Raw genomic sequence first — 27464 nt, 5'->3', positions numbered from 1 at the left:
ATGGGCAAAAACTGAGAAGAACATGAAAGGGTTCACCTTCACTGTCTGGTAAAAATACAGATTACTGTTTTCTAGAAATGAGAAGTATTTTAGTGTGAATTTGTGCTCTCACTATGATTCTCCATGAGCACATGGACATACCTGCTCAGCTTTGAGGGCATGGAGCTCTTGCTGGAGCTTTTCATTTTCACATGGATCAGCTGCCACATGAGGTAGTTCAGTTGTTCTTGCTGGCAGAAGCAACCGTTCTCCCCTACTTTCTTTAAAGGGAACTTTATCTTCTATCATTAGTTTGGAGTCTTCAGCCAGTTCTCCACTGGTTTCAGAAACGGACTCTGCACAGTGCCTTCCTGTCCCAGTCACAAGCCCAGGTTTGCAAGAACTCAACTGCGCAGGGCACAAGGCTGCATTTTCTGTTGCATCAGGGTTGGAGAGGGTTTCTAGTTCTCTACACCTCAGTAAAAGCTGCTCCTTCTCCAGCTGTAAGGACCTAACCTCTGCACTTAGAGAGTCAACCTTGCCATGCGTCTGCTTGAGCTGTTCAGAGACACCGGAGAGTTTCTCCGAGAGCTCTAACTTTTCTCGCTTGGTCACTTCCAGCTTCTCCATGAGCTCAGTTGTATCCTTTTCAACAACTTCACCAACTTCCAAGGGCTCAGACAGATAGGCTCTGTCACCTGCGGAGCCAGACCTCTCCCCCTGCTGCATCACTGGCCTTCCTCTTTGCAAATGGAGCTCTTCCTTCAGCGCTTTAATCTTGCTTTCATATTCCAATGCCTGCTTAGTCTGGCTGTCTTCTAAATTGTCTCTTACCTTGAGAAGGCAAATATATTCCTTCTGTAACTCTTCATAGTTGACTTCAAAGTTCTTCTCAGCAAACGAAAATGTATTCCTTTGCTTTTCAATCTCTTCATTTAGATGAAGACATTGCAGTTTGAGGTCCTCCTTTTCCTTGGTAAGTACCTCTATTTCTTTTTGACATCGACATTCCGATTCACATGTGCTAGAATCTATGGCAATTAACTTTTCTTGTCTGAGGGTTTCAATTTCTTTTTGAAGTTCATTAATTTGAAGAGTCATTTCTTCTGATTGTGAATTAATACGATGTTCCTGCATATCTCTTAGCTTCGAAATTTCCGAAATTAACTGATTCTGCTGAGTTACCAAGCTGTCTGTTTCACACTGCATGGTTTCCATCTTCCTACTCATTTCACTTTGAAGGCTGTCTATCTGCTGCCTGTAGTGAATGGCCAAATTATCTTTAAGTTTTTCAATATTTATTTGATGTTCAACTTCTAAATCTTCTTTTAATTTGGAAAGTTCTTCCTCATGACTGAAGAGGAGCTGTGTCCTCAGCCTCTCCAACTCGGCTTCTTGGGATTCTGCCATTCTATCTAGCACGGCATTTTTTTCTTTTTCTAGCATTTCAAGTTTTATCTTGTAATTTGTAACCTCTGCTTCATGCTTTACCTCCAGTTCCTTTCTGGATTCAGTGGCAGCAACAAGCTGAGCTTTCAGGTCTTCCACTGTGCTAAGGGACTTACGTGCCTCACTCATTTTATTTTCTTGTTCAGCTATTGTCTGTCTAGCTTTCTGAACCTGGTCTCTAAAGAAGCTTAATTCTTCTAAAAGGTCTTTAAACTGACTCTGGAGAGCTGAGTTTTCTCCCAAAACCACCCCGAGTTCTTCCTTGAGTTTTTCCTTCTGAGACTGAGTATCCTGTAACTGTATGTTCAGCTCATTCATTAACTTTAGCTGATCCTCACTGACTGTGTTCTCCATTTCCTCCTTATGCTGGGATTTAAGCTCCTCGATTTGAGACATGTGCTGCCTAATCAACTCTTGTTTCATTTGCACTATCTGCTTCCCATACATCTCATCCAGCTCTGCCTGGAGCTTCTCTAGCTGCCACTGAGCTTCTTGTTCCATTCTTTGCACTGTGCTGGTTTCCAGCTGGCTATCTTTAAGAGTTCTCTTCTGGAGTTCTTCAACTGTCCCCATTAACTGTTTAATCTCCTCAGAGCACTTTCGTTCATTTTGCTGAGAGCTGGCCAGTTCTAGTTTTAGGCTTTTGATCTCTTGGTCCTTTTCTGTAACCTGTTCTTGTAAGTCTTCTAATAATTTATCAGCAGTTGTTACTTTATTCTTTAGCTCAACAGTTTTTTTCTCTTCTTCTATTATCCTTGTATTCAATGCTTCAATGATTGCCTGGTTTTCCTGTATTTCTTTTTTATTTAAGTTTTCTACTTTCCTATCTTTTTCCTTCAGAAGAGAGAGAGAGAAAAAAAAGAAACTTTGTTGCTTAACTTTATTAACAAAAGACAGACAAAAGTCATCCTTTTACAGCATTCGATAAAAAATGAAATTTATTCTTGTGTCCACTCCTCAGCTGTTCCCATAAGACTTGTTTATCTAGAATGAGCAACTATTCCAATAGCTCTGACTTTCTTAGGAAGAGATACTGTCTTTCATTTGCTGTGATTAAGAAGTTTAATTAAGGGATCTAGGGAGGATCTGAGAGAACAGGAAAGAATATGATAATAATACATTGTATGAAAGCATTTAAAATAATAAAAATATAACTTTTTAATTAAAGGTATCCAGACTGATTTGCTTAGCATGAATGAGATACTGGGTTCTCCCAGCACTGCCAAAAAAGAATGAAAAATAAAGAAAAGAAAATACCCTTATATGCTGCCAAGCTGGTTCTGATGAACTGAGTTCAATTTCAATTATTTATTTCAAATAAATAAGTAATTGCAATAATTTTAAAACCCACTTAATCTTGGCTAACCCATCATATCTTCACTTTTTAAAATTAACTGATTAATATCCCAAGTATTTAATATTTTGATAGCTAAGTATAATACTATGCAGTCTCTAAATGTTCTCAGATCTGAAGGTGTTCCAATGTTAAGAGCTATGCAGTAAAAAAAAAAAAAAAAAGAAAAAAAAAAAAGAAAGAAACTTTCCTCTGAGTCTCTGTTGATTTCACTGCTGGGTGTTTAAGACACTATGTCAACTATTGTATTCATGGCACACTGAGCTCGAAGTAAAACGTCAGTTCAGAGGGAAACAGGAGAAACTTCTCCCCAGTTCCCATTTGGGGCCAGTTATGTAAGTGCAGATAGCAGCTAAGCCAGGATGAATACTGCAAGCATGGCCAGCATGGCCAACACATCAAAGCAGCAAGCCAAGCAGCAGTCTTGGCAGAGTTTTGGATCTCTTAGTCATTTCTGCAAGTAAAGGCTTCAGTCTGAAATACTAAGCACAAAATAAAACCTATGGAACTCATCAGAGCTATTATAAGCAGTTGAGTTATACCACAAAGGTACTTGGGAAACAAAATTCAAAGGCATTCTGAATGAATGGAAAAAGAAAAAAGTGTCAAAGCCCAGACGGGACACAAAACTAGCCAGGATGGATTCCCAAGGTAAACCTAAAGTAAATGGGAGGTGCAGGGCCAGTTACCAATTAGAATCCAACTGAAACCATGCTAGGGCTGCAAAGGTACTGTGCAGCTACAGAGTAACTGCTGCAAAACTCCATTCATTCCACCTCTGTAAGAGTTTATAGAAATCTCAAAACAGAGATAGGGAGTTTAATTTAAATAATAGCAGGAAATAACTCACAGGATATGAATTAAAATTCTTGGTTAACATAACAACACACACTTGCCAGTTTTTTGTTTTTGTTTTCTTTTCAGTACACTAAAGAAGCAAATGGTTTCACAGTAAGTTTAGCTTTGTTCTGGAAAGTGAAAAAGCATACAATTTATTACTAAAAAAAAAAAAAAAAAACAAAAAAACAAAAAACAATACACTTTGCTGCACTGGTAATACTTACATGTTGGAGTTGAACCTGTAACTTCTGACTTTGCTCCGTCAGCTCAGAGAATTCTTTCATTATGTCGTCCTTCTCCCTCCGAGCTTGCTGCAGGTGACTAGAAAGCTGAGTAATGATACCATCTCTCTGTATAATGGCAGCTTCAAACTCTTGGAGCTGAGAAAAGCCAGTGAAAACTGCATTAGCTTTTAGTTTTTGTTTTTGTTTTCAAAACAAGCAGAGTTCCATGAAAGCCACTGGCCTGTTTAAATTAGTTTTAGTTCAAAATTGTCTTTGAAACATGTATCTGCATTAAATAGAATATATTTGGTCTCACTTTCCCATGTTTTGTTGTAGAAGTGTCTTTACACTTTGAAGCGCGTTTCTAGGTAACACCAAGAGAAATATTTAACCCCGCTTGTTTCTGAAGAGGACAGGCTGAAAGTGCACTGTCATTTTCACCAGTGCCCTGCTTCATCTTGCTTTCATATTTACTTCCTACATAGCAACATCACTATAACTGGTGATCTCACAATGACTTGCTGACATTCTTAACGGGTTTAAGTCACACTTTTTATGGTTTACACTTATTTTCTCTCAAGCTGACTACAAAAAAAAATTCTGTCTTGAGGGAGTGCTTTCACTCTAGCTACTTTACACAGTTAAATTTTAGAAGTCCACATATTTCATCTGTGTTTCCGCAATCTTTGTTTCAAATGGGTCTGTTTATGTTATCTACATACAGGAACAAAAATGATGACATAAGTTGCCATCTCCAAACCCCGTGTTTAAAGAGCACGCACACACTACCATGCACATTTCCTTCTGCGCTGTATAACACAGCAAAGCCAAAGAGCTTATGGCAGCATTTTCTCATTGAAGGTTCCCTCCTTTCAGATAACTCTAGACTGGGTCAAGCTGACACAAAACTAGCCAGGATGGATTCCCAAGGTAAACCTAAAGTAAATGGGAGGTGCAGGGCCAGTTACCAATTAGAACCCAACTGAAACCATGCTAGGGCTGCAAAGGTACTGTGCAGCTATAGAGTAACTGCTGCAAAACTCCATTCATTCCACCTCTGTAAGAGTTTATAGAAATCTCAAAACAGAGATAGGGAGTTTAATTTAAATAATAGCAGGAAACAACTCACAGGATATGAATTAAAATTCTTGGTTAACATAACAACACACACTTGCCAGTTGTTTTTTGTTTTTTTTTTTTGTTTGTTTTTTGTTTATTCAGTACACTAAAGAAGCAAATGGCTTCACAGTAAGTTTAGCTTTGTTCTGGAAAGTGAAAAAGCATACAATTTATTACTAAAAAAAAAAACAAAAACAATACACTTTGCTGCACTGGTAATACTTACATGTTGGAGTTGAACCTGTAACTTCTGACTTTGCTCCGTCATCTGAAAGAATTCTTTCATTATGTCGTCCTTCTCCCTCCGGGCTTGCTGTAGATGACTAGTAAGCTGAGTAATGATACCATCTCTCTGTATAATGGCAGCTTCAAACTCTTGGAGCTGAGAAAAGCCAGTGAAAACTGCATTAACTTTTAGTTTTTGTTTTTGTTTTCAAAACAAGCAGAGTTCCATGAAAGCCACTGGCCTGTTTAAATTAGTTTTAGTTCAAAATTGTCTTTGAAACATGTATCTGCATTAAATAGAATATATTTGGTCTCACTTTCCCATGTTTTGTTGTAGAAGTGTCTTTACACTTTGAAGCGCGTTTCTAGGTAACACCAAGAGAAATATTTAACCCCGCTTGTTTCTGAAGAGGACAGGCTGAAAGTGCACTGTCATTTTCACCAGTGCCCTGCTTCATCTTGCTTTCATATTTACTTCCTACATAGCAACATCACTATAACTGGTGATCTCACAATGACTTGCTGACATTCTTAACGGGTTTAAGTCACACTTTTTATGGTTTACACTTATTTTCTCTCAAGCTGACTACAAAAAAAAATTCTGTCTTGAGGGAGTGCTTTCACTCTAGCTACTTTACACAGTTAAATTTTAGAAGTCCACATATTTCATCTGTGTTTCCGCAATCTTTGTTTCAAATGGGTCTGTTTATGTTATCTACATACAGGAACAAAAATGATGACATAAGTTGCCATCTCCAAACCCCGTGTTTAAAGAGCACGCACACACTACCATGCACATTTCCTAGCTGTGCCCATATAAGAGAGCAAAGCCGCAGAGGGGGAACCCACCTGCTGCATCCCTTCTGTTCCAAAGGTGGCCTTCCTCTCCAGCTCCTGGGTGAGTTCTTCAATTTCCTGCTGTTTCCTGGCCAACTCACTTTCCATAAACTCAAGCTGGGTCTGATGTGACTGGGCCCCCTGTTCTGAGTAATAATCATCAAGGGCAAATTCTTCTTCCTAAATCAATGCAAGGATTTTAATAATTCAGTACTAGTGACATTCCTCAGGGAGAGGGATGGAGTTTACAGTCCCACTGTAAAGTCTATTTTAAACACTCCTACTTCCTGCAAGCTCATTAGTATAGAAACCTGCTTTGTTACTGTGATACGTAACAGCACAAAGTGTTTCTGCACTGTGTTACAACTGTCACAAGAAAAAGGGGTAGTATTTTTGTTAAATATTAAAAGCAAGTAGAAGTGACACACAAGGAGAAGAGCATGCAGAAAAAGCCTTGTTAGTAAGCCGAGTGCTTTTAACAGTATAAAACATTAGAGTCATGAGTAGTTTAAATACCATACCCATAAAGGATCTCCTGTTTCCATCACATAAATGGTGCCATTTACCTGTATAAAAACAATTTCTTGATTGTGGGACACATGGACCATGCCACGAGGGGAAGTGGCATGGAACTGGCAAGGTGGAGCATGTTTAACCCCAGAAATCTCAAACTTGAGATTTAACATCTCATACTGTGGTGGCAGGAGGGGGACAGCTCCCTCCCTGTTTCTGTGCCTGCCCCTGAGCACACAGCATGGTGACTGCAATTCGCCAAGTAGTCACATATCATAGCACCTGGAATTGCTCCCTATGTAAACAGAGCATCACCAGCATGTCAGCCCCAACCAATGGAAGGTGTTCTCCCCCAAACCCCTCCCTGCTGCTCCCTGTGCTCATTCACCATGACACACACACCACCACCACCCAAAACAAAATATTAGAAACTTTTGCTGTGCTAAATAAGACTACCTCACAGTGGTCTTACAGAGAGAAGCCCGGTACCAAAGCCTTTTCCAGAGACCAATCAGGCTCTCTGTATTTAAAGATGAAACTACCAAATAGTTAAAATGTCAGCTATCACAGTGGAAATGACAGCAGCAGAACACATCTGTGGTTTGCTAACTATTTATTATTTTTGCTAACTATTTGTTTTTTTATTGTATTTATAGAAATGCAACAGAAGTGTGTAAAATGTTCAAGAAATAAAGCACCAACAATCAATAACTTTAGTGATATAAAATAACTATTTTTACTTTATAACATTTGAAATTATGACAAGTTAATTTTACCTCCGAGGTGTAATCATCTGGTGTAGTAGATAGTTCACTTTCAGGCTAAAACAAAAGCACAAACAATTTACAATTATGCATTTTTCCCATATTTACTTCCACTAAGCAACTACTATTGGTAACATAGTGTAAATTACTACATAAAATGCTACTAAAACCACATTAGATGCTACCAAAACCTAGCACAAATTATTCCGATCTTTAAATTTTTACTTACGAATTAGTTTCTGAACAGCAGTTTTTCTTCCTACAGAAGAAAAATTCCTCTTCCATATCAAGAGGACATGTCCTAATATATAGTACCTACCCTTTGTAAAGCAAAAGCACCAAGGTATGACTTCTCTACATTTTATAACTCCTAACTAAAACAAAGTCCTAAAGGCTCCTATCAGAAGTGTCACTTCTTTAAAAGTACCATCAGATCTTGATGCTAACAGCAATTACTTGAAAGGAAACAACATTATTTGTTGCTATAATGCTTTTACAGCTTAAAAAGCATTCACTTAAAAACATGTGCTGGGGGAAGCCGAACGGCTCAGCATTTAAGAGTACTTGCTGCTCTTGCTAAGTTCAGCACCCACAGGGCCCATGGCCAGCAGTAACCCCAGTTCCAAAGGACCTGACGCTCTCTTCTGGCCTTCATGGCCACTGCATGTATGGGAAGCAAGCACAAACCCCTAAAGCCAAAACAGCCAAACATATAACACAGAAATAAAAATTCAACATTCCTGTTTATCCCAGAATTTGGGCATGAGCTCAGTAGCATTCAAAGCTTCTCTCAAGTGTGAAGTAGTGAGTAGAATAAAAAATAAATCCTAATTTTTCTAATTTCAAAAGTGCTATTTCTACTGTCCAACACACACATAAACACACACACACACACCTCTAACATGAAACTCAAGAGTTTATAAATATTAACTATCACTGCCTTATTCCTCATCTGTTCCTACCAAAACATTATTTAACATTCAACACCAAGTTCTACAATGGCCTACCTAAGCAGTAGTAACTGCTACTACATCTGTCACCAGGAAAAGAAATCAGCTTATCTCTATTCTAAAATCTCATGACAGTGGTTCCTAACTCAAGAGGCTCTGCTATGTATGCATGTATAAATGTACATATGTATTTGTGGCGATGTGTGCATATGTGACTGCGTGTGCATGGTGACTATGTGTACACGTGTGACCATGAGTATACACAAAGAAGCCGGAGGATTAGTTCAGGTATCATTCTCAGGTGAACTCACTACTTAGGATGACCACTGAGACCCAGGAATCCTTCCGTCTGCGTCTCTGGAGCCAGCACTGAGATTACAAGTGTAAGCCACCATTCCCAGCACTTTAATGGGAGCTCTAGCGACTGAGCCCAGGCCACAACATTCTCTTCTAAATCTAAACTATTCCCATGACACAATCCCTCCATATGACAATTAAGTACACATTGTATAGTAAAAAACAGTTACCAAAAGTAAACAGCATGATTAGCCAGGCATGGTGGTGCTACACCTGTAATCCCAGCACTGAGGAGGCAGGGCAGGAGGGTCTCTGTGAGTCTCTGCTAGCTTGGTCTACAGAGTATAAGTTCCAGGATGTCTAAAGATCCTGTCTCAAAAAATAAAAGAAAAATTTAATAGTCTTTGGCGACAAAAAACATTAGCTGAGGGCTGGGGTGTATCTCCATGGTAAGGATTGGTTGAGCAGTCACAACACCCTGGGTTTGAACCCCAGGCACTTCAAAATAAATAATAGGTAACACCACTCAGTGATTCAGGAGTGGAAAGGAACCTCCTCTCTCTCTGATAAAGTACATCTCCAAAAAGCCCTAAATATACAACAATACCTAAGCCTAGCAAAATACTTGGGGGAAACTGGACATTCCCCTCCAGACAATACAGTGATGTCATTCCTAAAACTTTTTTAAAACTGTATGACATTTATTCATTTAATGTGTGTCTGTGTGTGCAGCACAGACATGGAAATCACACAACTTCCTTTTCAGGAGTTGGTTCTCTCCTTTCACCACGTGGGTCCTGAGGATGGAAACTGAGTCACCAGGTTTGGCAACAAGTGACTATTTTCATTTATTCTGTGGCTTTTGTATTGTTTTCAAGACAGGGTCTCACTCTGTAGCTCTGCCTGTCCTGGAACTAACTTTGTAGACCAAGCTGGCCTTGAACTTATGGAGATCCACTGCTTCTGCCTCTTTAATGCTGGGATTAAAGGGGTGCACCATTATGTCTGGACAGCAAATGACTTTATTCACTAAACCACCTCACTGGCCCCTCACCATTTCTTTTCAAAATTTAAAAATTTTGTGCATCAAAGAATACTATTGAGAAAAAAAAACCTGAGATAACATTTACAAACTATCTAAGAATAAAGTGGATTTTCATTAGACTCTTACCTTCATGAAGTCAACTCCTTAATAAAATTTACTTGCTAGCCCCCAAATCAATATCCACAACATTTGAAAACATGAGAACAACAGGGAAAATTTAGAATGATCCAAAGTAGACAATACTAGTTGACATAGAACAGGGCAACATTTTGCTTTTTTGTTTGTCACAATGAAGATCAGTATTTTTCCAGGGCACACAGTGGCACATTTTTGCACTTTTTAGTTGGTTGTTTCACTGTTTAAAAGTAACCCTAAGTATAAAGTCTGAATGTTGCCTGGAATTTCTAAGAACTGCAATGTTGTAATGTGCCTTATGGAGGAAAGGTGTGCTTTAGTTTTGCTCAGGCACGGGCTCTACTATGTGTGTGCTTCTGTTTCAAGCCCTCTTCTTCAATACAAACATACTAACCACGTTCAATTCTAATGATTCCGCAACATACGCTAAACAAGGGGTCTAAACATCACACATCTGACGCTTTAATATTTATTATGTGGTGTATATGCATGGAATGGGGGGGACATGCTCACCATGACAAAGGGGAGCTTCAAAGGACAATTCTGGAATCAATTTCCCCCTTTCACCTTTACTCAGGTGAAACATGCTTGTGCACAAAGGTGCCTTCACCCACTCAGCCGACTTGCCAGCCTTGTACCAACTGTAACAAAATAGGGCCAGTGGCTCACAGGAATCCAGCCGAATGCTTGTTCCACAGTGCTTGTTCCACAGAACTGTTAGATTTTGAGTGTCTCCCTTTGCTCTCTCTCCTCCTCTCCCCTTCTACTTAAGGGCTGGCTCTAATTCTTGGTCCTCTCCTGTGATGTTGGCTTTAATGTCAACTAGGCACAACCTAGCATCACCTGAGGAGGGTCTCAGTGAGGACTGGCCTCGGTTGGCCCATGGGCATGTCTATGAGAAATTAGCTCAGGTGGGAAGATGAAGGCCTCTATGCAGTACCACTGCCTAGGCTCAGGCTCCAGACAATTCAAGAGCAGAGAAAGGAGGCTAAATACTAAACTTGCGTGCACTATTCTCTCTGGTCGTTAGATGCTACGTGATTAACTGCCTTGATTTTGACTTCCTTGTAGTGGTGGACCAGACCCTGGAATTGTAAGTCAATTCCCCTAAGTTCTTTTATCAGGATATTTATCACAAGAGAAATGAAGCTTGAACATCCTACTTCAGACTGCCAAGTGCTGAAATTTCTTATATGTGCTACCAACCTCAGCTCCCCACTCTTCTTTTGAAACAATATTCCCATACTTCCAAGAGACAAGACAACTGGAGCTTGTGAGGAATGTTTTCACTGCCCTCCTAGATAGTAAAAAAGTTTACCTCCCTGTCTATTCTAACCTTATTTCTACAGAAACGTGCTGTAGCACAAAATTCACACAGTACTGCACAACCAGTCCCTTTGTTTCTGGTCTTGGTTAGTGACCCAACCTATCAGCCATTTTAGTCCATTCTAACACCCCTTTCAGAAAGCTGCACTATTACACAATGGGGGAGCGTTCTTGGGAAATTAGGATTCACTGGGCACTTTCTATGGGAGCTGGGCTAGGTACAATTTCCAAACCTATCTGTCACTTTGGGATCCATATGAAATCGAATTTCCTGTTTCCAGAACACACAACAAACACACTGCTTTTTATCTTTGCAAATTCTTTTCTTTCTACACAGAGGTTGTTCCCCTCATTTTTTTTTTTTTAATAAACCCTTGCTAACCCCGACTCACACTTCAAGACCCTTTCCAAACCTACCCAAGTAACAGGCACAAGGCTGACTTTGACATCCCGTGTACCCTTCAGAACCAGGTGCACTGTTGCTGGCGCAGGTCTGGCAGGAGGTCACTGGCATTCTTTATATCTGCCTTCCTCATCTTTGCATTGTGAGTGCTCAATAAATGTTTGCTGAATGAAGCAACACAAAGTTCACTCCGAGTTTATTAAATTTTAGGTCTAGCTACTAGCACACGGCTGAAAGTTGTGAGAAGGGACAAAGGTCGCGAGTAAGCTGCAGGGTGTGCTTTTGTTACACTGACATTATGATCACTTTTGTTGCCCTGACATTCCCCTCAGAGCTACACTGAGAGCCGGAAGCACTTACTTCAGCAGAGAAGCTCTGCACCTTTTCTTCGGCAGGAAGACTTCTCGTTCCGCTAGAACCCGGATTCCCAGCTGGCTGCACGCACTGGGAACTAATCTCAGATGCCTCGCCTTTCTGTTGTTCAAGATTTGCGCTATGTAAATCTTGCTTACAACTTGATGTTTTTTTCTTTTTCGGCTTTTTGGTACTCTGTCCCTCACGCAGGGCTTTTTTCTGTCGATACCGAGCAAGCTATAGGGGGGAGAAAAAGAAAGTGGCATTACCTAAGATTCTTAAAGCTCTGAGTCACTTTATTAAAAAAAATTCAAACTATCACTAAAAACAAATGACAGAACTAAGGACACCTGTCCCATCCTTACTAGAGTAATTACTATTGCATTGTGAAGAAACTATGTTTCTGAATGAGGAATAAGAAATGAAAATGTCTGAAAGAGAAGATCAGCTCAGAGTCAGAAGACAGTGAGTGGGAGACCCTGTCAGTCTTCAGTCAGAGTATTATCTGAGCATTTCAGACTGTCTGAAAGCACAGCACACACGAGTTCAAATGCATCCTTCATGAGTTCTCTGAGGATAATTAGCCTGTGCCAAAAGATTTAGCTCTGCGGTTTCTAGCCTTATCTGCAAAGGAAAGAACAGAAATTATTTAGATTTCAAAGAACAATGCTATCTAAGCCCCCAGTGATTAGCCTAGTGTCACCTTTCATATAATTTACTTACTATCCACACCAGTGCACCTTTCATACTTAAAAATTTATTTTTAAAAGAGATGTCTACTCCTGGGCACCTCTTGATATAAATTAAAAGTCAGTAACACTTGTTATTTCTCTTTTAAAAAGTGGCCAACAAAGATTAAAACAAGGAGGTATCTGCCATCAATATGTTAGACATTGATGAAGGTTATAGCAGAAATGGATGAGTACTGAAATGTGTAATAAAAGAACAGCAAACACTTTCAACTATTCCAGGCAGAAAGAAAAATACAACGCATTTAACATTGGGCCAGGACACTATCATCTTCTAGTCAAGAATTACAAAATGCTGGATGGACTATGGAAAACCCTTATAAAAGTATTAATGCAAACCATTGTTGCTAATGGCGATGCTTATGACACAGTAGTGGGTATAAAACACAGTGTATATAGCACAGTATAAGTATTATGAAAAGAAAGCCACCTACACCTCTTCTTAAGGAGAAGGCACAAAGCAGGCCTCATGCTTCAACTACAAACAATCATATCTAGTTTGAATTGAGTAACCCTGTACTCACAGGCATAGGTAAATTTTGAAAAAATACATAAATTAATAAATAATTGTATCTATAACAACTGTGGTGTGGTTCACGATTTGAACTACAGGTGTTTTCCCCTATCTGTAATTTCTCTTTGAGTGTGCTCACAAGGGGGGAGGGGAGAACGCATGTGTGTGTGTGTGTGTGCGCTAAGGTGCTTGCTTGAGTACGTGCGTGCGAGACCAGAGGTTGACCTCAGGTACCAGCCCCCATTACCCTCTGCTGAAGCAGTAGCTCGCAGTGTTGACTAGGGAGGCTGGCCAGCAAGTTCCAGGCACTCAGATGTCTCCCTCACCCTACCTCACTGCGCTGCAATTATAGACTTGAATTGCCATGCCTGGCTTTTTACACGAATGTCAGGGATACGAACTTTACATACTGAGGCATCTTCCCTGCCTAAATGTCCTTTTTATAAAATTTCTTTTAAATGAAACTGGTATTAATCACCACTTCTTACATTTGCTCTCTTTAATTACTCTGAGGAAAACCAAAAATAAGACCTAGAGCCTTCAGAGAGAGAGAGAGAAAGGAAGAAATTACTACAGTTACTGTAGCTATTAACTACGCTAACTAAAAAGATAATGGGTAAGTTATTATATAAAATGCTAAAGCAGTATTACCAATGATGTTACTATTACTATTAAAATATGTGAAAGACTATGACTAAATAATACAGTATTTTTAAACTTCATCAACTTTAAAACAATATGCATAGGGATGCCCTAGGTTTTAAAGAAATCAACTCAGCAATCACATGGAGCAGCTACGAACGCTATGCAGTGCAAAGATACCTGACACTCTGGGTCTTTCCAAGTTATTTAGCAACTCCTCAATCTAATTCACGTCTGCCTGGGGAACGGAGCAGGTGCGGGGCCAGCTGCCTCTTTGTACATTATTAAGCTGCTGGAATGCATTTAAAGTACTTTTTAGGATAGAAGATTTGTCCTTAAAAATAAACTTGACTGGATTACTATTAAAATACTATCTGTAAATAGAATCAAAAGTTCAGGGAAGAAAGAAAGAAAGAGAAAGAAAGGAAGGAAGGAAGGAAGGAAGGAAGGAAGAAAGGAAGGAAGGAAGAAGAAGAAAAGAAGAAAAGAGAAGAAGAAGGAGGAGGAGGGAGGAGGAGGAGGAGGAGGAGGAGGAGGAGGAGGAGGAAGTGGTCCTTTAGGGAGAATGCAGAGTCAAAAAAATATTAAGAATGGCATTCTTAAAAGTATACTTCAGAAGCTGCTTGCAATACCATGCTCTCAGGAGAATACACCAACGACATCAAGAGCAGAATATTTTAGGATTAAGATTCTGTTTCAAATTCCAATTCTTTTATTGCAAACAAATCATTTATATCTAGCGTTTATTCAGATGTATAAAGACAACTGAGAAACTGAACACCGAATTATGGAAAGTTTGACTGAAAAGCAGAGGCAACAGCACGTACTACTGAATCCAATGGACAAGACACACGTGGACATGCGCAAGCAGAAGGATTCCACAATTGCATGTGTGGGCTGTTTCAAGATATAGAATTACAAAGACATTGTTTTCAATCTGTTCAAAACAGGTTCTACAAGGTCATATTTCCTTGTTTGTTTGTTTATTTTTGGTTAACCAAGCAGAAGGCTCCAGAGGGCAAGGACTTTAGATCAGTTCTTCACACACAACACCTAGAACAGTACTCAGTAAGTATTTGTTGAATAAAAGGGGGAAACCACCACTTAGGAAAGACACTGCTAAGCAATAATTTTACCCTTGACAGCTGAGATGTCACAACACAGAGAACACCTAATGCTACAAGCCTCATGGCTTCAGAACTGGAATGAAATATTCTAATTACTCGTTAAGTTAATGAAAAAACGTAAGACTACCCTTCCCACTATAATCTTCCTCTTCTTAAGAAAAAAATTCAAATTCTCAGAAAAATAATATATACAACAAGTTTCTGGAAATAATTCTGTTTAATTAAAAAATGAAAGAAGAAACAAGATCATCTTACACACTCAGTTTCTTTTAGCTATTTAAGTTATTTTTATTTCAAACCTGAAAATGGTAAATTAACAGATAAGAAAAACCCTACTCAATCGGGTAAGCACCTGACACTGACATGATACACTTGAACTGAGAAAACATTTACTCTAAAACACGCTGGCAATTCAGACATCAGCCATCTGTGTTTGCCATTTGGAAGCCAATTATAAAAATGCTAACATATGTAGTCACACAAATAGTTGCAAGATTTACTGGAAAGACACTGTGCCCATATACATTTGTCTTTCAAAACTGGTTCAGACCCCAAGCAAATGGCTCCGTCTAACCAGAACAAGAAGATAACCAAACAACCATGCATTCCTAAACTCAAGAATTATGTCATAAACAACCAGCAAAAAGTGAATTTTTAAAGCACTGTATAAAATATGAAAATATGCTAACTTCTATACTGTCATTTCTTTTAAAGACTGCTTTTAATCTGCTTAGCTTTCTGTGTTCACCGAGGTTTTACCAAGCTCTGCTAGTCACTAGTCAAAATACATGTTTCTAACACAGGAGCTTTAATCTAGGCCAGACTGTTATTTTCATCGAATTGTGGAAATTAAATGAGATAAAAGTTTGAGCACGATTTCTTAACATCAGAGTCCTATATAGAAGGAAGTAGTATAGGAATCTCTCTTATCCTGATTTTCTCAAAGGCTTTTCAGAAGAGATGAGGCTACCAGTATTACTCATATGAAGGATAGAACTTGGCATGTCTGAGGTAGTAAATACATGGTTCGTTTTTTCAATGAATTCGTTGTCTGTTATGTAGCTACTCTTGCACTAAGCCAGGGAATACAATGATGATAGAAAACATTTTTTAAAAACCTACTCTGTTGAACTGTAATTCACCAGGAAAAACAAACAAAAATAAACACATAAATATATCATTTCAAGCAACAAAGCACAGTTTTAGATTTTAAAAAAGTTGTAGTTTTGAAAGAGCCTGCAACAGAAATATTTAATTTGAATGAAGATGTAGGGAGAGGTCAGACAACACCAAGAAAAAGATATGGAAGCTGAGCTACAAGGATGAGTATTAACTGCTTGCCTAAGATCAAATCAGTGGTTTATGGTTTGGGTCTCTACTGTGCTCCAACAGACTCATGCTTGGAGTGCTTGGTCAGCTGGTACTGCTTTTGTGAGAGGCTATGGAACCTTTAGGAGGTACAGCCTAGCTTGCAAAAGTAGGTCATCAGCCAGACACACTAACCTTTAATCCCAGCACTCATGAAATAGAAGCAGGCAGACCCTTTTTTCACTTTTGAGACCAACTTGGTCTACATGCTGAGTTCCAGGCTAGGGCTATATAGTGAGACCATAAGAGAGAGGGAGAGAGGAAGAGAGGGGGAAAGAGAAGAAGAGAGGGAGGGGGAGAGACAGAAAAAGAGAGAGGAAGGGAAGGAGGGAGGAAAGTTACCAATAAAACCACCCACCTGAAAAAAACAAACAAACAAACAAACAAACAAAAAACCCACCTGTAACTCCTGTGTACAGTTGACCAGCATGGCATGATAACCCTAAGAGTGCTGTGGCAGCAAGCATACCTTGGTGGTAACCAACAGCTCTCTTAATTGGACTGAAAACTCATTCAACAAGAGAAAAATCATGGCTGACTGGAAACCTGGCCAACTACCCAAGGCTAGTAAAGCTGTGGATCTTGCAACTGCCACTTCACTAAACCAGTGCGACCCCTAACTTTATTGTAAATGTTTGTCCATATACCTACAGGTAAGTGAAGCTCTCAACTCTCACTGAGAAAACTTCTCTTTGCAACAGATGAAGACCAATACAGCCACTCCCTCATCTAAGGCTCAGGAACCATGGAAGAAGAGGGGGCAGAAAGATTAAATAAGAGACAAAAAGGATCAGAGTTTGCTGTGAGACTGTGTCTCCTAAGTATATCAGAAGCCACACCCATAAAGTATTACCAACATGACTACCTAAACATGAGTTAAACAAGGACAACAAGAGCACACATGCTAAAGTAGACAGGGAAAAGACCTCAACTCTACACAAAGAAGTATAGGTAATTAAAGAATGCTGGGACCAGGAGAAATAGTGTTCACCAAGGAAGAACACAATAATTGGTCATCCAATACCAAATGGTCGATCCTGAAAACATATTCATACATTTACTATCATATAGATTGAATAGGCTGTGGTTATAAACACACATACACACACATACACACGGAACAAGTAATGAAAAAAAGAGGCTGTGAATTTGAAAGAGAGGAACAAGGAGGGGTATATGGGAGGATTTAGAGGAAGTAAAGAGAATGCTATATGACAGTCTCAAAAACAAAAAACTACCTGTTCCACACACTTGTCCTGCCATGACTGCCAATCTCAGACATGCCTTTCTGGCCATGATAGACTGAAATCAATGAGCCAAAATAAATCTTTTTGCCCTAAGGTGTTTTTTTGTTTTGTTTTTGTCAGTAACTGTGTTCACAAAAAAATAACTAATTCAATTAAGAAGCATTAAAACAGAACAAAACTGACTTCATATAGAACTTTCTAGTCTGGCTATTTGCTTTCTACATATTCTTAGCTCTTTTTCCCTTCATTTGTCTTTATACCTCAATATTGTAGACATTAATTGAAAGATTCAGTAAGTAACTGAATCACCAAATTTAAAAATCATTTTCTTTATTGAAAAGACTAGAGGGAAAATAAAGGCAAAGATACACACACTCCAAAGAAAATGTCACAAGGAATTTAGAAATATATTCTACCCTCTATTGTGCTAAAAATAATAAATAGAATGTGTGTCTTTCTCTCCCTTTGCCATAAAGACATAAATACTAATTAATTTTGTTCATGGCTTGTCAATGTTCCCTTTAAATCATTTCAATTTTCTTAATAAACAATAAACACTCATAAAAGCTGTAGAATGCTATATAAACTATTACAACAAAACAGTCAAGGTCAAGAATACAAACAAAAAGATTACAATTGACTTCAAGACCTTCTGTATGTGTAGCTGAAGTGCAGCAACAACAACAACAAAAAAGCAAACAACAGTACTTTGAGGATGCTTTGGAGCATATTTTCCAACAGGTTTCTAGGAACCAAGCATAGTGGTGCACACCTATAGATCTAGGGGCTTGGGAGTCTGACACAGAAAGATGGCTTACAGACTAGGAGTTTGAGGCTATCTTTAACTACAAAGCAAGATCCTGTCTCAAAAGTTAAGGGGCTGGAGAGACGTCTTGGCAGTCAAGAATAAAGTTTGAGAGTGCTGAGTTAGAATAAACACAGCCTAATCTCAGAGCTCTCAACAAACAACCCTTAGCAGGCAATAAAGACTTACTTTGTGCCTAGTAAGTAAAGAACTGGTAGAAATAAGGAGAGTGGTCCTAACTGCATCCTGCTGCATTCTGAAACATGTGTAAACCAGAAACCTAATCAGTATCATTCACACATTAAAAATTTTAGGGTTTTGTACATTTTAATGTAGTTCTAAAAGTTCTAGAAGTTCAAATAACTTTTGAGGCTTTAAAATAATTGACAGCTTCTTGAAAGGAGGACAAAACAAACCTAGACTTAACAGATGAGTTCAAAAACATAGAAGTCTCAGTGAACAGCAATGCATAGAAGGAATCACAGCCATGAACTAACTGGAAACAAAAATCACACTGCTCATGAACAAAAGGAATAATTTAATGCTACAGAGTATAAAACGAACTACGGATTTCAATAACCTCACAGAACCACTCCTGGAACAATGCTAATTTCTGGACATTCTGAATATTTTGCACTTTTGAATCTATTAGCCCACATACAAAGTAAACAAAGCTTTTGAACTGTGTCTAAATAGGCATCAAGTGCTTTGGGTTATATTTTAGTGACCACTACCATAGAATTATTTTTTAAGAGGAGTCAATATTATAACAAAAATATTTTCCATTGGTGAATCATACCTACAGGTCTATCAGGTTCATATATATAAATTTTTAAAAAGGCATTTTTGTGACTCAAAATGAAATGTGTTCCCATGGTAGATACAGAGAACAATGACTAAGCCAAAAGCCAACAGGTGCCCGCTTGACCACTGAATGCACTTGTGAAACAGCTGACTGTGGAATGAAGTCACTGGACACAAAAAAAACTGAAGTTCAACATCAGGCTCCAATCTATTCACCAAGAACCTTATTTATGGGAAGCAACAGTTTCAACTGTATAAGCCCAGACAGGTAACTCCACTGGAATGTATGTGTGTGTGCACGCGTGCGCGCGCGCGCACACACACACACACACACACACACACACACACATGCATGCTGCGGCATGGAGGAGGAACACAGAATTTTATAATACATAAAATAAGTTGATAAAACATTTTTAAATGTCGACAAAATACTATAAATATTTTTCTAACGATCCACAAGTGGCCAAAAAAGCCCATGAAAAGATGCTCTTCATCATTAGCAACTGGGAAATGCTGCACTAAACCAATCCACTCTGCATCTATGTGGGCTGTTTCTAATAACTTAGAAAGACAGCCATTTGGTGAGACGAGGAGAAGGTGAATTCTTAGACACTGTAAACAGGAATGTAGAACAGTACAGCTACTGTGCAAAATGACTTGCGGAGTTCTGAGAAACATCAAGACGATCAGCACGTGACCAGCAGTCTCACTCCTGGGTATACACGACAAAGAGATGATCAGGTACTCTCGTACATCCATATGAACGATGGCTTTCCTATCCAGCCGCAAGAGGATTCAGAACTTTGCTACTGTTACTTTACCAATGCCTTCAAAGCACAGGCTCGTGAGCCGCGCGCTGTAGCAGGACTGTTCTCACAGGCAGCGAGCCGCAGAGCCTGCAGTCATTTGAATAAATGCTTGCTAAGTCAAAGTCCATACCTGCAGTTGTAGGCGTTTAAAACAAGTGAGGGAATAAAAGTCTCCAAAGTCCTTGGGCCTTTTCTACTAAGCGAGAGTACAGCACTGTCCTTATAAGATTCTCTCCCTCTCCACAGATACCCCCCCCCACACACAGACCAGACCAGACCCCACACATACACATACATACACCCTTTATAACAGACTGTCAAAATTTCAGCCATTTTTCCAAGTTTAAAAAGTTAAAGTTTTAGCCAGGCAGTCGTGGTGTACACCTTTAAACCCAGCACTTGGAAGGCAGAGGCAGGCAGATCTCTGAGTTCATGGCCAGCCTAGTCTACAGACTGAGTTCTAGTATAGCCAAGACCTCACAGAGAAACCCTGTTTTGAAAAAACAGTAACAACAAAATTAAAGTTTTCAAGGGGATGCTAATCAATTGAAAAGGATTCCAAATTTTAATTTTAGAAGACTATTGTTGCAAAACAAATATGATATGCTTACCAGTTCTTTACAGATTACTTTTTTCACTGCCACATCAGAAGCTCACTGAAATTTCAGGACTGTACACTTCATGAATGCTATGTGTCAGTTTTGCTCTTTGGCTAGAGCCATTTTTCTTTATAGAAGTAATGATATTTGGGGCTGGAATGATGACTCAGCAGGTAAGAGCACTTGTTCTTGCAGAAACCTTATTTTGGTTCCCAGCACCCTCATTGGCGGCTTACAACCATCCATAACTCTAGTTCTAGTTCTAGACCCAACTCTCTCTCCTGAACTCCAGGGGCTCCAGGCAATAATGTGCAATACATACGTGTAGGAAAAACATTCATACACACCTATTCAAATAAATGAATCTTAAAAATATCTTCACACAGGGCATTGTTTTAAAATACTCTTGTCGCAGTCTAGCCCCTTGAATGCATGTTGTCTGACTGTCCTTCAGTGCCACTGATAGAGGAAGGACAACAAAAAAAGGACTATGACAGGAATGGGACAAATCAGACAATAGCATCTTTTCCTTGGGTGTTTTCACCTCTGTGCTCTGCCATTTGAGGGGTTTACTCCAGAGACCTTACATCTTGAAGACGCCTATCCGGCCTGTTCTTTCTTCCACATGCTATTTCTAAATGTAGTTTCGTTCATTTCAGTGAAACCTAAAGATAACGAGTTACATCTGAATTCTTGGTCTGCATGCTGTGTGAATGTTGGAGGCATCAAACTGCTGCACTACTGAGAAAGCCAGACTAGATATACTCTGTCACACCTAAAGAAAAGAGAAGACAGGGGTGTTCTTAGCTCTGAAGAAGTGTGCATGAAAATGCAAAAGGCAACTGCTCAGAAAGGGGAAAGCCTGGTTATCAATAAACCACTAACTTACACGAAACACTTTTGCATGTAACTGGTCCTACTCCTCAAACTGCAAATGCTTGGTGAACACATAAAATTCATAACTACTGGTTACCGAATGAAGCACAAGAATTTTAACTAATTCACTAGATAATCTCAATTATATAAAGTACTGGGTAGCTGGTATGAAACTTTCATTTTAAAAATTGTGCTGTATGGACTAAAAGTTAAAAAAAAATCCTAAACATGATTTAAAGTTGTAATTGTGTTGTAATACTCTTTATATAACAGGAAATTTCCAAGGAATTTTACTTGGAAAAATTAAGTCATTTAAAATGGAGCGGAAACGTTTGGTTCAACACAGGGGGGCCTTTGTAGTGACATTACGGATCCTTTCATAGTAAACAGGGCTGTCCTGAGTCTGAAAATACTTAATAATCCAGTAATGTCTTTTCTTTTCAAGGAACAGGCTTTTTACAATAGCAATACTGAGGATCCTATAGCAAACACAAAGACAAGCAAGAAGTAAAAACTCAGCTGGTGGAAAACTGTTCTATTGGGCTCTGTTCTCTTTGGAATTTTCACAAACTAGTCTAGTTACCCCAGTTTCTGGATTCCTCAATCACTGCAAATTTAAAACCACAAATTAGGAGAAAAGCCAAACGAAAGGAACAAGGCCAGCTGACCAGGTCCATAGAAATGACAACTGTCAGCAAGGACAAAGGATAAGACAGACAAAAGGGGAAAGAAGACCCACAGGGCCAGAAAGTTTACATGTGTAGTTGCTGGAGGCAGAAGCCATGAGGAGCTGGAGTTCAAGGCCAGCCTGGGCTACATAATGCTTTGCCAAAAAAAAAAAAAAAAAAAAAAAAAAAAAAAAAAAGCCACAAATGCCTAATAATCGAGAATGTCAACTGTACAATACAAGCAATGCAGAGTAAGTGTTACAGGACCAGGACCAGACTACAGTTGGAGCCCTAGTTACACTCCCATGTTCTTCAGTGTGATATTTGTGTCAGGGAGCACACACTACACTATATTTGATTAGGTTTTATTATTTTTAAAAATGGTATTTGAAATTATTTTCCAAATCATAACCAATATTTGGGGGCTGGAGAGATGGCTTGGGATTGCAGCTCCATGAGCCTTCAGTGTGTGTCCCCCCCCCCCCCCCCCGGGGGAATCTTCCATGCTCCTTGCTTTTCTTGTTACTGTAAACAAATACCTGAGAAGAACAACCTAAGGGAGGAAGGGTTTATGTCATCTCACAGTTCAAAGGAAAACATCCTTCACTGGGGAAAGCGTGGGAGCCAGGATGGCTGGCCCACGGCTCCAAACAGGAGGCAGAGAAGGGGGAAAGTCACTGCTCTCGCCTTCTACCCTCTCCCTTCCTAGCCAGGTGAGAGCCCAGTCTGTGGGGTGCTGCCACTCAGTCAGGATGGGCCTTCCCCAGGGGCAACACCTCTCAGGAAATACCTTCATGACCACCCTACGGGTTTCTTAATCCAGTAATGTTTACTACTGCAATTAGTTTTCACATCTCCATGTACCAGTTTGTACACCAAACCTTTGGGGAAATAACATTTTTGAAAACTTTTAATTGATTCTTTCTGAGTTTCACATCATGCACCCCAATCCCACTCATCTCCCCATCCTCTCGTAGCTGTCCTCACAACCTCTCCCCATAAAAATAAAAAAAACAAAAAAAAAAAACAAAAAATCTCGTGTGCAAGCTGTAGTAATGTCACAGCGTGTACTACATTACACCTTTAGTCCACACATCTTTACTTGCCAGTGTTCACTGCAGTGGGTCAATGGTCTGGTTCGAGGTCTCTGGCTTCTGTGACACCATCAATACCGGATCCTCATCCTCATCTGGACCCCTCTAGAATCCCCTGTTGATGTCGTGTGTCGTGGAGATCCTGCAGGTTTGGATCTGTAGGACTGGCCCTTTCACATGCTCCAGCGGTTCACAGATGATGTAGATGTTGGGGCGGCCAACTCAAAGCCCTGGGTCTCAGCCTGGGTGGTAGCTGAGTTGGTCAGCCAGCCACCTCTTTAACCTGGCACTAGAGGTGGCCATTTTCCCAACTCAAAGTTTTTGTACAATTATTTTGAACTACATATACCATAATTTATTCTCTTGTACTGAATTTAGGTTGGTATAAAAGATTTCATAAAATATGCTATAATATATACATGACAAACTATTTTTAAAATGATCATTTATGTGTTCTAGATAAATAAAAATTTTCAATGCAACAACTTACTAGTCAATTACCAAGAAAAGATTTAAGAATTGTGGTTTGTGAAAATAAGTTATAAAAGACAATATTTAAGTCCAATTAATAAGAAATATGGAGAGCCAGGCTTCTAGATAGATTTTGGAAAAATTATTTTACATGTTCTTTTCTTATGCTTGCAATGAACAACTTCTAAGAGTTCTAAATTACTAAGTGATAGCCATACTTACAAAGAAGCACGCATAGAGGACTAATTTCTCATTCTGGTCATTCAATAAGCAAGTATTTATGGAATAAGTATCTGATAGATAATTATAAGCTGCATTAACAGAACAATAAAGAGTCTCTTTGTATAATGCTACAGGAAATGAACAGTATTTAAACCATGTTACCAAAATATGAACAATAAATCACCCTAGGCCCTACAGCACAACACCCTCACTAACTTATTACCCAGTATCTACCTGCCCACAGAGAGCAGACTATCATCGCATTTCAATTCCTGCCATTCATAAGGACTCCAAATACAGGTTTGCCAAGTAATTAGTTTTTAAATGTTCACAATGTAGCTGAATCCAGAGCTTTGAGCTGCATCAGAGCTACAACCCCAGCCACTGGCTAACAGCTTTTCAATTCCTAATCAGGCTTTTTAATTTCTAATTAAAAGCAACATGTTCACACAGATGAAAAATTCATGTGATGGTTTTGAAGACACAGGCTGTACCTTACTGCCCATGCTCCTTTCAGGCTCTACAAATGTAATGGCTGCGTAATATTCCATCATATAACTTAGAAAATTATTCTCTTTATGTAGTCTTCATCGGCTATCTCAATGTTTGTATGTTGCATAACTAGAGCTGCTTATAACCCTCATGGATATATCCCTCACTGGGAAAAGTAGGTTCAATTCTAGAAAAAAAGTTACAGTTTAGATAAAATACTAATTTTAAAATAGAGAGACTGTTACCCTAAAAGCAGAACTGTGTGTCGTGTGTGGGAGCACAGGCCTGAGTTTGTAGAAGTCTGAGGCTGGTGTCCCTTATTACTTTCAACCTTGGTTTTTATTCTTTGAGACAGGGTCTCAAGCTCTTTTAGAGGGCTAGACAGGAAGTCCTGGCGATCTGTCTGCCACTGTCTCCCAAACACTGGGTTACAGAGGCAGGCCACCGTGTCCAGCTTTGTTTGTGTGGGTGCTGGAAATATGAACCCCAGTCCTCATCCTTGCACAGCAAGCATTTTTACACACTGAATCATCTCCCCAACCCCTAAAGGTGGCATTTTGAAAGAAAGAAACATGCACAAAAAACAAATTTGAATTTTATTTTAAAGATAAATGAAGTATTCACTGGTAGCCATTTATTTCATAACACAGGTCGACTGAAGCTAAACAAAGCTTAACAGGACTGCCTCACACATGTTTAGTACCGAATATATTTCGAGGAAGGCAGCAGAAATTATGAAGTAGTAAATAAAACATCTGTCTTATATAGACATAGTGGCTCATACCCGTAAGTATAGCACTTCGGAGGCTGAGGCAAGATTGCCATTGAGTCTGAAGCATGCTTGGACTACACTGAGGTCTAGGCTAACCTGGACTATAGCCTAAGACTCTGCTAAAAGAGAAAGAGGGGGAGGAAAGAGGGTAAGGAAAGAAAAACTACCATCTAATCAGAGCCTCGATGTCTGGAAGGAACACACACTACACCTCCATGTCCTTCAATGGACTGGGCTTGCTCGTTCTTCCAGGTGCACAATGGTAAACGCTGGGCCTCTGAAAATGCTGATTCCATTTTTCCTCCATTCATAGAATGCCACACAGACACATTTAAACCTTGACCTTGCATAGAGGGAGCTTATGGGAAACTCAAGTCACTGTACTCTAGAAATAGATGGTTAACTACAGCGCATCTTTAACAAACTAATGCTGAGCGTGCACCCCTGTTATCTCTGCGGTGTGGCCCTTCACTTAGAGACCTGCTTCCCTTTGTTAACCTGAGAGAAGAGAACAGGAAGATAGGTGTCTTAGTTAGGGTTGCTGGTGCTATGATGAAACACCATGAAAAGCAATCTGGAGAGGAAAGGGTTTATTTAGTTTACACTTCCCTTTCACACGCCACCATCAATAACTTAAGCAGGGCAGGAGCTTGAAGGGAGAAACTGATGATGGAGGGGTGAACTTACTGGCTTGCTCCTTGAGGCGCTCAGCCTCCTTTCCTATAGAACCCAGGACCACCAGCCCACACTAGCAATACATACAATGGGCGGGGCCTTCCCACATCCATCACTCATTAAGAAAATGCCCTACAGGCTTCCCCATAGAGGGCTCTTCCTGGAGGCATTGTCTCAATTAAGGTTCCCTCTTCTCAGGTAATTCTAGCTTGTGTGAAGCTGACATAAAACCAGCCAGGACAATAGGGAGAACAGTTTAAAACAACTTAATTGTCCCCATGTATGACTGCTAACAATTAGGTCTAAAAAAGACAACATACGATCTTAACGGTAACTTCATTTTGGGGAGTAAGGAGGTCAAAAGGTAAGCTCAAACAGGTAATTTTAGAAAGAAAGCATTCTACACAATTCATAACAGCGTCAATTTATTCAAGAAGCCCCACTGAAGGATACCTACCTATAATTCTGGATTGTTTACCTGTCTTGTCATACCCGCCTGCCCACACAAAATCGAACTCACCAAATACCTAATTTAAAACGGCAATTCTATAGGCATTGTTTAGTTTATGGAATCTTTCGATGCTCAGAAGTTCCATTCCACGCGCTACAAAAGCGCGTGTCATGACAACGAGCTGCAGCACACACAGATGAATCCCTTCTTTAAAAAACGCCCCTACAGTCAAGTTCACAGCTGGCACTTGTGGCACACGCAAGCCACCGCCGAGGCAGCTGTCACAGGCCAATCACACACACCCAGGAGTGCCAGCGTGACACTTTAGGAAGGCAGGCTGGCGGCCGGAGCACGGGTGTCCCTCAGAATAAAGAAACCCTCAGACACCCACTCCGGCTAGCACAAAGCCTGAACGACTCCCAAAACTCCTTCGGAAAGTGAAAGGGTGGAGGCTGTCAGGGCGATCCCTCAGCAGTTTCCAGCCAGGCGTGTACGCAGGGCTGTGTGAGGCGCCCTGCAGTCGCCAGGTCTCCGGCTGCAGCCAGAGGGGCGGCTCCGCCCCGGCCCCGGCCCCCCGCCGCCGACCCCGCGGGCCGCGCTCCCCCCTCCGCCCCCGCCCCGGGGTCACCGCCTCCCGCCGCGGCCCGCGGCCGCCGGGCTCCTACCTTCGCCCTGCCGGCTTCGACCTTCCTCCGTCTCTCCTCGTCCTCCATGGCGTCCGCGGGGCAGGCCGGGGCTGGGTGGAGAGGAAAGATCTGTTCAGGCCAGGAGGCGGACGCGGCTCCGCGGCCACTCGGGACCCGGGAGGCGCTCACTGGCGACTCGTGCCGGGCCGCACGGGCCCCGCCGTCACCGCCGCCATCTTCGTCTCCACGTAAACACACGGCGGAGGGCGGGGCGGACGGGCGAAGGGCGGCGCAGCCGCGGCAGTGGCCTGGCAGGTGCGTGTGCCCGCCCGGGCCCGCCGGGGTCGCCGGGATCGGGGCCCGGGGCCAGGCGCCCTGCCCTCCCGGGAGTCGGTGCCTCTAGCAGACGGCGGGGCGCTTCCAGGTTCCCGAGCAGCGGCGGTCTGGCGACGGGAAGCCGCGGTGGGAAGGGCGCGGGCGAGGCCTCCCTCTGGGGAAGGTCCCCGAGCCCCCCAACCCCGCCTGCTCCTTCCTTATCCCCCTCCTCACCTAGTCCTTCCTGGTCCCCACAGACTCCCTCCCAAACACTGTCTTTCTCTATCGAGCCGCGTTGTTAGAACTGCTACTGCAGTCAGT

The 27464-nt window shown here is 40.7% G+C and overlaps 1 protein-coding gene across 11 annotated transcripts in view; it reads right to left on the bottom strand.

Annotated features, from left to right (window-relative positions):
* Positions 1–27070, bottom strand: part of Akap9 (A-kinase anchoring protein 9) — a 131004-nt gene extending 103934 nt beyond the window's left edge. For 9 of the 11 annotated variants that reach the window (XM_060374059.1, XM_060374057.1, XM_060374060.1 and 6 more), the window contains exons 1-8: positions 26868–27068; positions 11821–12051; positions 7317–7361; positions 6549–6593; positions 6040–6207; positions 5192–5347; positions 3847–4002; positions 142–2262 (exon numbers count right to left, since the gene is read on the bottom strand). In XM_060374059.1, the coding sequence (XP_060230042.1) occupies positions 142–2262; positions 3847–4002; positions 5192–5347; positions 6040–6207; positions 6549–6593; positions 7317–7361; positions 11821–12051; positions 26868–26915 (2970 nt within the window). In that variant the 5' untranslated portion in view covers positions 26916–27068. Of the gene's footprint in view, positions 1–141; positions 2263–3846; positions 4003–5191; positions 5348–6039; positions 6208–6548; positions 6594–7316; positions 7362–11820; positions 12052–26867 lie in introns of all 11 variants that reach the window. The other 2 variants (XM_060374050.1, XM_060374052.1) reach the window with 2 other exon arrangements.
* Positions 27071–27464: the final 394 nt, after the last annotated feature.

This window comes from Meriones unguiculatus, chromosome 21 (genome assembly GCF_030254825.1).
Source record: "Meriones unguiculatus strain TT.TT164.6M chromosome 21, Bangor_MerUng_6.1, whole genome shotgun sequence".
In the NCBI taxonomy this organism is placed as follows: domain Eukaryota; kingdom Metazoa; phylum Chordata; class Mammalia; order Rodentia; family Muridae; genus Meriones; species Meriones unguiculatus.
This window is presented reverse-complemented; position numbering and strand designations above follow the sequence as displayed.